Source organism: Podarcis bocagei (genome assembly GCF_964188305.1).
Source record: "Podarcis bocagei genome assembly, chromosome: 10".
Lineage (NCBI taxonomy): Eukaryota > Metazoa > Chordata > Lepidosauria > Squamata > Lacertidae > Podarcis > Podarcis bocagei.
This window is the reverse complement of record NC_138135.1, coordinates 23,029,694-23,043,125: the sequence shown is the minus strand read 5'-3', so window position 1 is coordinate 23,043,125 and position 13,432 is coordinate 23,029,694. Positions and strand designations below refer to the sequence as shown.

General features: G+C 42.7%; 2 protein-coding genes across 9 annotated transcripts in view; one reads left to right on the top strand and one right to left on the bottom strand.

The window, feature by feature from the left end:
- Positions 1-15: 15 nt before the first annotated feature.
- Positions 16-13,428, top strand: YARS2 (tyrosyl-tRNA synthetase 2). 5 transcript variants are annotated; one of them, XM_081212065.1, is made up of 7 exons: positions 16-827; positions 3,743-3,910; positions 5,303-5,458; positions 5,653-5,823; positions 6,239-6,647; positions 8,839-8,980; positions 13,197-13,428. In XM_081212065.1, the coding sequence occupies exons 1-5, from the start codon at positions 31-33 to the stop codon at positions 6,417-6,419; spliced, it is 1,473 nt and encodes a 490-aa protein (XP_081068191.1). In that variant the 5' UTR covers positions 16-30; the 3' UTR covers positions 6,420-6,647; positions 8,839-8,980; positions 13,197-13,428. The 5 variants fall into 5 exon arrangements, with proteins under 5 accessions (XP_081068191.1, XP_081068190.1, XP_081068192.1 ...); XM_081212064.1 differs by lacking the exon at positions 13,197-13,428 and adding an exon at positions 10,296-10,884; XM_081212066.1 differs by lacking the exon at positions 8,839-8,980.
- The window catches only part of DNM1L (dynamin 1 like), a 36,350-nt gene continuing 33,084 nt past the window's right edge, over positions 10,167-13,432 (bottom strand). For all 4 annotated transcript variants that reach the window (XM_081212043.1, XM_081212045.1, XM_081212044.1 and 1 more), the window contains 2 exons: positions 12,131-12,290; positions 10,167-11,344 (listed from right to left, as the gene is read on the bottom strand). In XM_081212043.1, the coding sequence (XP_081068169.1) occupies positions 11,288-11,344; positions 12,131-12,290 (217 nt within the window). In that variant the 3' untranslated portion in view covers positions 10,167-11,287. The remainder of the gene's footprint in view (positions 11,345-12,130; positions 12,291-13,432) is intronic.

Below are 13,432 nucleotides of genomic sequence, written 5' to 3'. Positions count from 1 at the left end.
GCGCGCGCGCACCACCTTCCGTTAGCTAAGATGGCGGCGCCCGCGCTACGAGCCGGCCGCCGTTGGCTTTTCGGCCTGAGGGCCGCTTCGCCCCGGCTCCAGGCGCCTGGGGGACGGCGGCAGTCCCACGACCAGCGGCCGCGAGCTCCGGCCAAGGGTCTCTTAGCGTCTCAGCTCGAGCGGGGCCTGTTCCAGGAGGTTTTCCCGCCCCAGGCCGCCGAGGAGCAGCTCCCCGGGTTGCTGGAGGCGGGCCGCCTTCCCGTCACGGCCTACTGCGGCTTCGACCCGACGGCCGACTCGCTGCACGTCGGGCACCTGCTGGCGGTGCAGGGCCTGCTCCACTTCCAGCGCGCGGGCCACGACGTGGTAGCCTTAGTGGGCGGCGCCACGGCGCGCCTGGGAGACCCCAGCGGCCGCGCGGAGGAGCGCGAGGTCCTCCCGGAGGAGCGCGCGCGGGAGAACGCGGCCTCTCTCCGCCGGGGGCTCCAGAGGCTCTTCGACAACCACCGCGAGCTCTTCTGGAGCGGGGAAGGGACTCGCCTGGGCCGCGCCGCCGTGCTGGACAACGCCAGCTGGCTGGAGCGCGAGCCCGTGGTGGGGTTCCTGTGCGCCGTCGGGGGCCACCTGCGCATGGGGACGCTGCTGAGCAGGCAGAGCTGCAAGGCCCGCCTGAGCAGCCCCGGCGGCATGGGGCTGGCCGAGTTCCTGTACCCGGCGCTGCAGGCCTACGACTTCCTGCACCTGCACCGACACCACGGCTGCCGCATCCAGCTGGGAGGAGCGGACCAGATGGGCAACATCATGTCCGGACACGACCTCGTCTCCAAGTACGAGATAAGGGGTGGTGGGGGAGGCCTGCATTTGGAGTGCGCTCACCCCATGCTCAAGGTGGGGTAGCTGGATGGAGGAGAGGTTATTGCGGAGCAGTAGCTTACATACCTAATCAATAGCAACAGGTGCGTTGCAAGCGAAGAGGCATAGGGTGGGGAGGGCAGAGGGAAAGCAAGCAGACAAAGCCAAGGATCCGTTCTCAACAAATAGTTGTGCACTTAACGGCCAGCTGAAATTGGAGCAGTTAGGAACCTAAGAAGAGCCTGCTGGATCCTGATCCAGCAAGCCCCATCTTGTATGGCATCCTGTTATCAATAGTGGCCAATTAGATCCCTGTGGGAAGTTCAGAGGCAAGAGGCTCCTGATTGAGCTGGTCTTTTAGCAGAGCTGATGAAATGGGCCCAGGTCTTGGAGCTACTCTTAAGCTAAACTTGAAGGAATTGACTTTGCCTTCCACCTCACCTACTGCAACAGCCTGATGGAACAGCTGCTGCTGAGGGACACGAGAGAGAAACAGTTGAGAGCCCCTATTGAGAGTTGATTCATTTTTTCATGTGTCATCGTTATTTTACAAAAATGTTCATACACTGAGTCAATAAAACAGTTCACTTAGATATAGAAATATGAGAGGCATTTTTTGGAAGTATTTTTTACCATTTTTCAAATTAAAGAATTGGAAATTTGAGGGGATGGAAAACTCTAGTGTACTCCTTTGAAATAACAAGCTCCTCAGAGTAGTTTCTGATATTTATTAATTATATTTATAAACTGTCCATCTAAGGTCTCTGGAGCAATTACATAGACAGAAGCATAATAATTGTAATATGATTTCTGTGTAATATAAACATGTACAACTTGAATCCAGAGATTGGGTTTTGTTGTTTTCTGGTATTTGATATGCGGTCAGGAGAAGAAACAAGCAGTATTGCCTAAAGTTACTATACAGCAGGATTGCGTCTTACGTGGGGGTTACGTTGGTTTTTTTGCAGGGAGGGGTAGCGTGTAAAGCTGAAATTGCATATACAGTGATACCTCAGGTTACATACACTTCAGGTTACAGACTCCACTAACCCAGAAATAGTACCTTGGGTTAAGAACTTTGCTTCAGGATGAGAACAGAAATCATGCTCCGGTGACGCTGCGGCAGCGGGAGGCCCCATTAGCTAAAGTGGTGCTTCAGGTTACGAACAGTTTCAGGTTAAGAACGGACCTCTGGAACGAATTAAGTACTTAACCCAAGGTACCACTGTAGTCAAAACAGCCCCCGGAACTGTCCCTGAATGGGCAATTTTATCTTCCAGAGTCAGTGTGAGATCTCTTGGAACCAGGGTGATGGCCTTCAGAGCCCATGCAAGAGTCTCCCAGAGCAGTAAGTGAGACAGAGAGCTTAAAAGCTCCTTCCATGCCAAAAAGTTCTTAAGCTCTCTGCCTTGCATGCATTTAATTTGTGCAGTTGCAGCTCGCTGGCTGTATAGCTGAGATGGAATCCATACAAGCTGTGGGCCTACTGTAAACTCCCACCCTGCCCTGGTATAGGTATGTTTGGCACTTCAGCATACAGTAGGCTGCTGCTCCATCACTAGCACTAGATATATTGATAATTAGTTTTTGAATAACACTTAAGGCATTTCTACCTTTAAAATGAATAAATATGAGAAACAGTGCACTATTATGTTATGTTAAGTTCCCATGGTGAAATCATCTCTTGCTCAGCAGATACAGCACACACCCTTCTCACAGAAGGTCCCATCATTGGTTCCCTCTACTTCTAGTTAGAAAGTTATTGGGTAACTGTACTTGAAAAGGTTACATGAGACTTTGAAACCTGCTTCTAATAAGAATAGATGAATGGACCAGTGGTCTAACATTATAAAGTAGATTCATATTTTTATATTCCTCTTATTTATTCATTTTTTGTTGTAAGCTGTTTGGAGACCTATACACAATAAGTGGCTAGCAAGTCTAATAAATACTATCTACCTTTCCCTAGAGGGACGCGGGTGGCGCTGTGGGTTAAACCACAGAGCCTAAGACTTGCCGATCAGAAGGTCGGCGGTTCGAATCCCCGTGACAGGGTGAGCTCCCATTGCTCAGTCCCTGCTCCTGCCAACCTAGCAGTTCGAAAGGACGTCAAAGTGCAAGTAGATAAATAGGTACCGCTCCGGCAGGAAGGTAAACGGCGTTTCCATGTGCTGCTCTGGTTTGCCAGAAGCGGCTTAGTCATGCTGGCCACATGACCCGGAAGCTGTACGCCGGCTCCCTCGGCCAATAAAGCGAGATGAGTGCCGCAACCCCAGAGTTGGTCACGCCTGGACCTAATGGTCAGGGGTCCCTTTACCTTTATATGGTGGATATATTAACACCACATGGCCTCAGTCTGGAGGACTGTACCAGCATCACTTAGCTTCCATCAAAAAAAGAAAAAGGTTGATTATCTTGAAAAGTCACCAGGTGGATGCTTGATATCATTATGCAGTAGACTGTCCAATCTAATTTATTTAATTTCCCCTTTAGTATCAGCTTTTTATGGCCAGTGCTTGTTTAAAGTATTTCTTGGAGGCAGTCTAACATTCAAGGCCTAGGGGTATTAAATGAACTAGTCAACCAAAATATCATATAACTTAGGTCTGAGTAATACTAGTTCTGCCATTACTAGTTCCTTCTAGAAGGGGCATGTATCTGCGCATGACATGTTGGGGCTCTGAGCTGTCAAGAGCTCTAAAAGAACTGGGCATAAAGAGGCAAGTGACTGATGGGAGAGGAGAGTTCATTGTGTAAGCAGATTAACAGATTTTTGACAGGTAGCTGATGCCTTCTGTTGCAGAAATGTTTGTAGGTCTTGAAATTAAATGTGTACCGTGTTCTGTTGACAAGTAACATAACTTAAGTATTGTAATTTGTTTCCTATTAGGGTGACAGGCGAAGATGTATTTGGAATAACGGTGCCTCTTGTTACAAGTACCACTGGAGATAAGTTGGGGAAATCTGCTGGCAATGCAGTTTGGCTAAACAGAAATAGGACCTCTCCCTTTGAGTTATATCAGTACTTTGTCAGACAGCCAGATAGCGCTGTTAAAAGGCAAGTACGTTTCTTATTGATCTATGCAAATTACTGTTCTAGAACAAAATGACTGCTTTGCTAGTGTGTGGTAGTGGTTAGCGTCAGATGAAAAATGGGAACTCAGGTTCAAAGCCACACCAAATCATCTTAGGCCAGCCACACACTCACCTAATCTACCTTCCAGGATTGTCATGACTCAAATGGGGGTAAAAACTATATATGCCATATTGAGCTCCTTTGGCAAGAGGTGGGGCATAAATTAAAATTTAGAATATATATGCAAAAGGGTCCAATCTAGCCTAGGCTAAAAATAACTAATGCAGCACTCAAAATGTGTCCAAGGTTTTAGAGGTTTGTTAGCAAAAAAATGTTATTAACCTTGCATAAACAATAACTTATTATCTGCTTTCCATCAGTGTTAGAAACAGATATGAAAACTAGGAGCTAAATGGCACCTTACACCTAGGTTATGGGCACAATAATGGAATGTCTAGGCACGCTTTTTTATCACAAGAATACAAGGCTGAAAATGAATGAACTGTAGCTAAAATATTATGTTCATTTTTCACATGGTCTAGTCCTTCCCCTGCCCCCCCCCCAAAAAAAAACATTCTTAAGAGGATCTCTTCTCCAGTCTTCAGAGAGTAGCTGGAAGTGGGGAGGCAGAAAAAGGCCATCCTTTCCTTTCATTCTGCAGTTTTAATCCAAAATCTTAGGCACAGTATTGCTCCCAGAGCTCAGAAACTGCTCGTACTAATGAAATTCCCTGTCGCAAAAGGTGCCTAGAACAATGGAAGTTTTGAACACTGAATTATATTATAAAACCTGCATATGGTGTTCTTCAACATTTTTATTAAGTCCCAAAATACTCTGAGGTTCTGCTACATCTTTGACCGCCTCTGATTTTACTGTGCAGAGGGCTTGTGCTGTTGTACTGGTGCAAGAAATAGTCTTGTCAATATCCTAAGCACATATTGTTACTGTAAAAACAATACAAAGTTACTCTTTAAGACTTTGGCTGGTTTTGCAAAAACTAGACTGACACAGACACCCCTCTGTATATTGTTCAGAAGACTTAGATTCAGTATTTTCAGTTTTTAAAAAAGCAAACATAAAAATACATTTTTGTTTTTACTTGGTCATTAACAAGATTATGCTACTACTTTAATATTTTAAAAATTTACGTAATCTAAAGCATGGATTGAGGGGCTGAAATTAGTGTATATCTGCATTGTCTGTTACAGAAGCGAAATGTGGCTCTGAAGGCAGTCTTGTATAGGGAAAATTTTAATGTTCAATGTTGTATCATGTTTTAATTTGTTAGACACCACCCAGAGTGGCTGGGGTAACCCAGTCAGATGGGGGGGCATATAAACAATAAATGATGATGGTGGCTATTTTCCCTTTAAGGTATCTGAAGCTTTTCACTTTCCTCCCTCTTCCGGAAATCCAACACATTATGGAAATGCATGCTAAAGAGCCTGAGAAGTGGGGGCCCCAGAAACGGCTTGCTGCTGAAGTAACTAAGCTTGTTCATGGGAAAGCAGGTCTGGAATCTGCTAAGAGGTAAAGGGAGACTTAGGCTGTGAATATGTTTATTTTTGGACCAAAATGTTAATGGAAATGCAAACAGGAAATTTCAGCTTTGCAAAGATGCAGAATTTCTAAATTGCTAACATTGATAAAAGCTACTTCTGCAAGTCTTGGTCATAATGTAAATATTGATTACTCTTTTTATTTTATTTTTTTAAAAAAACCAGGTGCACAAGGGCTCTTTATTACAGTGACATAACAGCACTAGAGACTATGTCTGACCAAGAGCTTCAAGAACTCTTCAGGGAAGCACCATATGTTGAGTTGATGCTTGAACCTGGGACAACAGTACTTGATTTGTGTCGGAAAGCGAATGCTATTGTAGATGGACCAAGGGGGTAAGTTAATATTTACATATTCTGCAGCATTAATTCTGTAGCTGCTTAGTCTAGAAACAAGCTTCACGCTTCTACTAAGTTTCTACTTAGTAGGCAGCCTCACTGTGTGAGACAGCCTTCCTGGTGAGGCTGCATCTCTTACCTGACCTCCCTCTGGCCAAATTGCCACTGGGTACCATGACCAGAGAGGGTGGTAGTACATACCTGATGGAAGATCCAATATGGTACTTCTGCTGCCACCTCCTCTTCCCCTCTCCTGTCACAGTATGCAGCAGGAGTTCAACTGTCTGCTATTGCCTGTATGTCTGTGGCTGAGTGAGTTTCTACCCTAATTTGTCATCACTGACAGCTTTAAACTATTGTAAGGTGGTCTAGCTCTAGCCGTGTCATTGACTGTACAATTTCTTTTTTCAAGGTATCGTGACATAACAAGTGGTGGAGTTTCTATAAACCACATTAAAGTAACTGATCCCGATGCTGTTCTTGTTCTTGGACAACATATCCTCAATAATGGCTTGTCACTCCTTAGAATTGGAAAAAGAAATTACTATGTTGTGAAATGGCTTCAGTTGTCACACGAAGAACAAAAATGCTGAGGTTCTTTTCAAGTATGTTATGAGTGCATTTTACTTCATGGACTGAGAACACACACCAAACAACTCGCAAGAACTGTGGTGTGAATTGCTTTTTCTCACTGTGTGAGACTTGGTATCGTCTAGAAATTGGATGGCATCTTAATTCGTACTTAAATCATGAAACGAGGAGGAACTCTATGGTACAATGCAGAGTCTATCCAAAGAACGCAACTGTTGAAATACGTATTGGTTATAAAACGTTTGTCTACAATAAAGGTAACTAAATTAATCCTGAAAGTTATTATTACTTGCATTGTTAGTGTGTTAAGGATGTGAATGGTAGTAAATGTGACACAAGAACCCATTTCCGTTTGAAGTAGTGACAAGCCAGGCAGCTAGCTTCTGAGCCCACAGATAACCTAAGCTTAATTGTTTTTAATGGGTTTTAACTTTTTAAAACCAAGTTATATTATCAACTATTTTATGTTCTGGAAGCTGGAGGACAGAAGAGTATGGCACTGTAATGCCAACAGCAATTAGGTTTTAATAAGACATAAAAATCAATTTTTTATCCTAAACAATATAGTGCTTGTTTCATTACACAGTTGAACTTTCTGCTTTGTAATCAAGCTGTTTTTGAGCAAAACATGGGCTGGGGTCGATGCCTTGAGGTTGCTCTACGATGAATGTATATAGAGATTATGCTCCCATGTAGCAGGTAATAGAGTGTGGGATTTGTAACTCAGGGTGTAATTTATCTTTCTAAGGATAGTACAGATGTCCAGCAGATCTAAAAGCTGTTCTTACAACATGCAGATTGGACTAGATGACCCTCACAGTTCCTTCCAACTGCAGTTCTACGATTCCCAGCTAATAGGAAGTTCCTTATGTTTTAAGCAAAGTATAGTTAATGTAGGTCTACTGCCTCAGTGTTACAGTATGTATACCCTGTGAACAGTTGGGCCTCTGATCCAATAGTGGTTTTGTCCAGTCTGCCATAGTAGGTAGAAGCTCCCTACCTCAAAAATTTGGGTTGAATTTTACACCTTTAAATAACACCCACTCAAAGAGGCTGCTTGTACAAATGAGTTAGCTGGCGAACTTCGCACCTTCTGAAAATTATTGTAGCTATATAACTTGACATAGTGACCCCTTAGCCATTAGCAACTGTCTCAGCAAGTGAAGTTAAAAACTGACCATATTTTAAAATGTGGTTTATTGATGTAAAACTGTCGTTTCTACACAATCAGCTTTATTTACAAAAGTAACTACATACAACTGATGCTGGATAAACTACCCTTCAGTCTGCATAGGTAAATGTTCTTTCAATTCGCTTATGTATTTTCAATTCTAAATTGGACTTGACAGTGATTTTTTAAAATACGTACAGCTGTGTCGTTCCATTGCCTTAGATACAGAAGCCTAAAAGGCAGGATGAAAATCACTCTAAATGCAGTCACACCCACCCGCACACCCTGATGACTCAAAGTGCATAATATAGTACATAGCATGCTAACCTTGTAGAAACGTGGTTTGTTCAATCCTGTGCAAGCAATACTGTAAGTGCTAGTACAGCAGTGGCATTAGTAACTGCCATTTTAAATATATTCACAGCTGCTATTACTTGAAACTATGTGAGATTGAAATGGTCTATTCGAAAACTTCATGGCAGTATGAAGAGATTTTCTAGTGAAGACTGACTGGCTTGCCCTTTAAAACCTTAGCGATCACAATTCAGATGGAGCAGGGCTTGGGAACTTTTTGGTCCCCAAAGCTGCATTTCCTCTCATCTCTCTGGGAACTGCATGCCACATGTGGCTATGGTGACCGCTGCAAACATAGAACACGGTCCTGCACCCCCCAAAAAAATACCGCTGAAGGAATGTGTGATGTTGGAGAATGTGGGTTAAGCTTCCATCAAGAACATTACTGCAATAGTTTTGACAAACACCGTTGGAGTCAGTAGAAAGTGTTTGTGTGGCTTGTAGGCTGGTGGGCTGGCAGTTCCCTGCTCCTTGTGTAGTTTAGTATTTTTTAGGGCAAGATTGCCTTTAGGAATTCTTTCAAGGGGTAGTAATCCACAGATGATCTATATACTCAGCATCTTGTTGAACATTGGCATGTGCTTCAAAATCCATGGTTATCACAGAAGTGTCATAAATTGAAACAATATTGAGGCTGAAAAGGTTAAGTTTCCACCATAAGACTTAATTCCCCACCTCTGTACCACCCTGAAATCTGATGGGAGGCAATGAGGCTATAAGTAATAAATAAATAAGCAATATATTAATGTGAGGAACCTTTTACTGGCTGAAAGCTGTATCCTGATGTCCACATGCCAGTTATGAATACAGCAAATGGGGGCAGAGCAACAAATGTAATTATAAATTTTAGTTTTTTACAGTCATTTCTACATATGTCCCCTCTATCCTCCATCCAGGCAACCAAGAGCCGTATCTGAATTCAAGGACCCATTCCAGCTATGCAAAAATGTTCAGGGTGCAAGGCCAGTGACCAGTGTGGCTTGGGAAAGAATTATGAGGGTCACATAAGGGGGCCTAGGCTGTGGTTCACCATACATGGTAACTATTTGCACATTACTGTACCTCTGATATCCAGCAAGCAAGGATATATGTTGAATCCCACTTCCATGGGACAGTGCTCATTGGTTTCACCAGGCCATGTCTTAATGTGTCTGGCAAAATCAATACCTTTTAAAACAGTGGATGAGACAGGCTAAATTAGAACTCATAGTAATTTGACATCTACTCAGAAATAATTCTAAGTTATCTTTTTTTTATCTTTTGACAAATTTATCAGTCAAACATCCTCTATAGGCCTTTAACCATTGCAGGTCAGCAACCTTGTTAATTTACACCAGATGTTGCTGAACTTCAACACCCATTGGTCCTAGCAAGCACAGCCAGGGATGGTGAATGTTGTAGCTAGTAACATCTAGTGGACCAAAGGCCCCCACACCTGATACTTACTATCACTGGGTTGTTGTTGTTTTTTTAAAAAAATAGTGACTTCTGGAAGTTTTCACCTTTACAGGTTAATTCTTTAGTGAAACATGATCACATCAATCTAGATATATAGCCCCATCAGTAGAGTGTTCTTGTTTCATGCCCTAAATTACTTTAGCCCATTCTTCCTTCTACCTGGCATGACCCCTACCACTCAACAGCACTTCATGGGTACTGGGTATCCTTACCCCTCACTGGACTGGGTTTCCCTCTAGTTAGTCTTACTTTTTTGTATTTCTGCAAACATAGGAGTTCTCCCACCCATGCTGCCCACTTGGGTATGGGGTGGTGCCATTTTGGTTACTTAAGTGACAGCATTCTTGCCTGAAGAACAGAAATAGAGGGAATGAGGTAATTCTACGTTAGCGGGCACTAGGTACAGGTTCACTGAACTTAGTAGGAGGTTAACATACCCCTCAGGAGGCTGACTTAAGTACCATCATGCCACAGATTTGCCAAAGCATCAGAAGTGATCTTAAAGCATGATTTTATTTTCAATATTCTTGCTGTATATATGATTTTTGAGGAGGGTTCCAAGTGCCTGCACCCTTAAAGGCACCATCTCAAATACGGTATGTTTAAATATACTGGAAGGGGAAGAAGAGAGAAATAGCATGTTTTCAAACTGCTACTGAACATTCTCATTTAATGTCCAATACCTTTTGTCTCAAGTATAAGCTGAGTTTACTCTTTTCAGCCAGTTGTGTAAGGACTGAGTCGATAAAATCCTGTACACAATGTGTGAAGGCCAAGGGTTTATTTTTTTCCACAAGTACACATGTTGAGGAAGGCAATATCTACTTAGGATATGCACCTCACAGCAATCTAAAAACAGTTCTTCCAACGTAACACATATTTCCCTTCCATGCAGGAAAAATGTTGTGTGTGAGCAGGTGTACTGTGCGTTAAACATAAACTTACAAAATCTTCAGGAACTAAAGTGTCATTACTGTCAATTTTGGTGACTATGGCAGACAATCAAGCAAGTTACCACACCAACAAGTAAGATGAAAGAAGCTCAGAAACAGTAATGGTTTGGGACCATTGAATTAGTCTAAAGGCCAGCTGCTTTTACATCAATATTTTCTGAAGTTTCTTTACTTTTCACAATGATTTAGGAGAAACCTGATCTGCAACAGTACCTTTTAATATTGCTGTTTTGTTAGTCTGGAACTCTACAAGTGGATGCTCCACGGGTTTTGGTCCCAGACAAGAGGATTCTTCAAATTCTGATTACTTCTTTATCGATAACGCTTCTTAGCAGAATCTCCACTTACTCCAGATTTATCTAGCTAAAGGACAAAAATAGCCAATGCGTTTTGGAAGTTAGCCAGATATTTCTTTTAAGGTTCTAAAACATGAGGGTACACATTACACAGTTTATAAGGCAGTATTTCTACTGTGCTGTTTATCTGTTTGAGACTTTAGAGTGCATGCAATTAAATTCATCTTAAAGAAAATATTGTGGTGTCCTTTCTTCATGGTTGAAAAACCTATATTGCAAAACCAGCTTAAAAGGCTACATCACAATACTACACTGTTCATCCTATCCACAGGCAACTCATTTAGCAAGCCAGGCACTGGAATTTTTACATGGTTCTTTCCTTAAGTTCAGTCCAGTCCAATTCCTCACAGGAGAACAGACCTTGGTCTTTGCACCAGGAAACTAGTAAAGAAAATACATTGATTATATGAGACTTGTTTTGCAAGTACAGCATACTTTTCTGTCCGTAGAAAGCCAAACTGAATTGTCTTTATGTGAGCAGATTTATACATACTGCAGTAAACATAGAAGTTCATAAGTATATATAATGCCTAGCAATTTTCAAGTCATCCGTTTCTTCATCCAGCTGGAGAAGCCCTTCACCAAAGGTGTGTCTCTCGAATCTCAGCAATAATATGACTGGCTCGCTGCAAGGCCTAGGACAAGAACAGAAATTGCTGAGATTTATACTTGTCAAGTCACAGGCAGAAATAAACCACAAAAGTAATACAATAATAATCATTGGGGAATAATTAAGTGATGGCTGAATATGGCAGCACGAGGGGTGAGGCCAACAAAGCACTGACCTCTGCAAGATGCAAGACCTCACATGCTGCAAGATTCAGGGAAGATGGGTTGGTTTGGTTCATAAACCAAGCCAAAACACTGCTTATTTCTGATCATGTCTATAGCCAATGAACTTTGCACACAGTCCTATCTGGAAAAGGAATGGTAGAAATTCTCAGGACCTCAGCCAAAGAGTGCACTAACTAGATCTTAAATTTTGGGTGCAGTACAACTGCATCTTGTGCACATTTAACTTGCACAGTTTCAACCCTGCACAGTTGAAGGCCATCTGGTTGAAATCCCACAAGTTAAAAGTTGAACCCGGCATATGGAAAGGGCCTTGCTTCCCAAGCAAGGCAGAGAGCTTTAAAGCTCTTTTTGTGCCACGTTCTTGCCTCTACGTGCCAGGTCTGGGATGCTCCCACAAGATCTCAGAGAAATTCAGATGGCCCCCATGAGAGCATCCCGGAGCTTGCGCAGAAGCAGTTCCAAGGGTTTGTGTATGTGTTTTTGGATATATGCAGAACCCTTAGAACCAAACCCCCATGTAAGACACAATTGTGAGGCTCACGGTGGCAGAGTATGAAAATAACTAAACTATACTAGTGTACATAACAAAACTAACTTGGCTTGTTATAGACAAGGGACTGCAGTACCTGTAACATATCAGCTGCCTCCTTCCTCCGCTGAGCCATGTCCTCTGATTCAGTCAAAAGGTCGTCCAGCAATAAGGCTTTGTACAGCTGTCCTACTAGCTCACTCTGAAGAGAGTCTTTCACGTGGTTAACCAGAAAATGCATCACTGCTTTTGGCACACTGCAAGCAAGCAAGCAAACAAACAGATCAAGCACATAAACCAGGGAGCTAGGGGTTCTTTCTTAAATTTATATACCACCCAATGATCACAGGGCAGATTACAACATAAAAACACAAAATACATAACAATGATTAATAACCTTCCCCCAAACACTTAAAAGACCATAGACTGTTTAACCATCAAAGGCCTGGTTGAAGAGGAATTATTTTTGTCTGTCACCTAAAAATATGTAATGAGGTGCCAGGTGAGCCTTCCTAGGGAGAACATTCCACAAGCAGGGAGCCACCACAGAAAAGGCCCATTCTCATGTTGCCACCCTTCAGACCTCTCATGGAGGGGGCATGTGAAGAATGACCTCAAGTGATGGTTGCAGGGCCCAGGTTAGTTCATATGGAAAGAGGCAGTCCTTGTATTGTGGTCCTGAGACTGTAGTCAAAACCAGCTGTTTGAATAGGGCCCAGAAGCCAAGTGGCAGCCAATACAGTTGGGTTAGGGTCAGTGCTATATGCTCAAACTGTTTTTCCTGGTGAGCAAGCTGGCTGCTGAATTCTGCAACAGCTGAAGTACCCAAACCATCTTCAGAGGCAGCCCAACGTATAACACATTGCAGCAATCTAGCCTACAGGTTACGAGTGCAGGTAACAGAAGTCAGACTACCCCTGTCCAGATAGGTGTGTAGCTAGAGCACCAGCCAAAGCTGGTATATGGCATTCCATGCTACTGAGGCCACCTCAGACTACTCTGAGCAGGCTCACTTAAATGAATGAACTTGTTACTTACATTCATTAATTTCAATGGATCTACTCTTGAGATAGACTAACATTGGTATTTATAACACATGGTTTTAGACTGAGTATCATTTGGTAATAAATTGGTTGTATGATACGTGTATTTTGTATTTACAGAATTTAGAAACAACAACCCTGAAGATAACTCACAATATAGCAACATTTGTTTCTGTGCTAAAGCACCAAAACACTAAAACCTCATCGTTATTTTTGTGAAACAGTCCGTTAGAACTGAAGTGCAGGAAAGAAACTACAAAGAGCCGTTCAACCATATTTATATTTTTAACAGTAAAAAATACTATCAGAATGAATAATAAAGCAATGAGAGGGTCAAATCCTGAAAAAGTAAGATC

Coding starts and splice junctions, on each gene's coding strand:
- YARS2 (XM_081212066.1), top strand. CDS start 31: ATGGCGGCGCCCGCGCTACGAGCCGGCCGCCGTTGGCTTTTCGGCCTG. Junction 5,459..5,652: donor GGTCTGGAATCTGCTAAGAG/GTAAAGGGAGAC, acceptor TAAAAAAACCAG/GTGCACAAGGGCTCTTTATT. Junction 5,824..6,238: donor ATTGTAGATGGACCAAGGGG/GTAAGTTAATAT, acceptor TCTTTTTTCAAG/GTATCGTGACATAACAAGTG.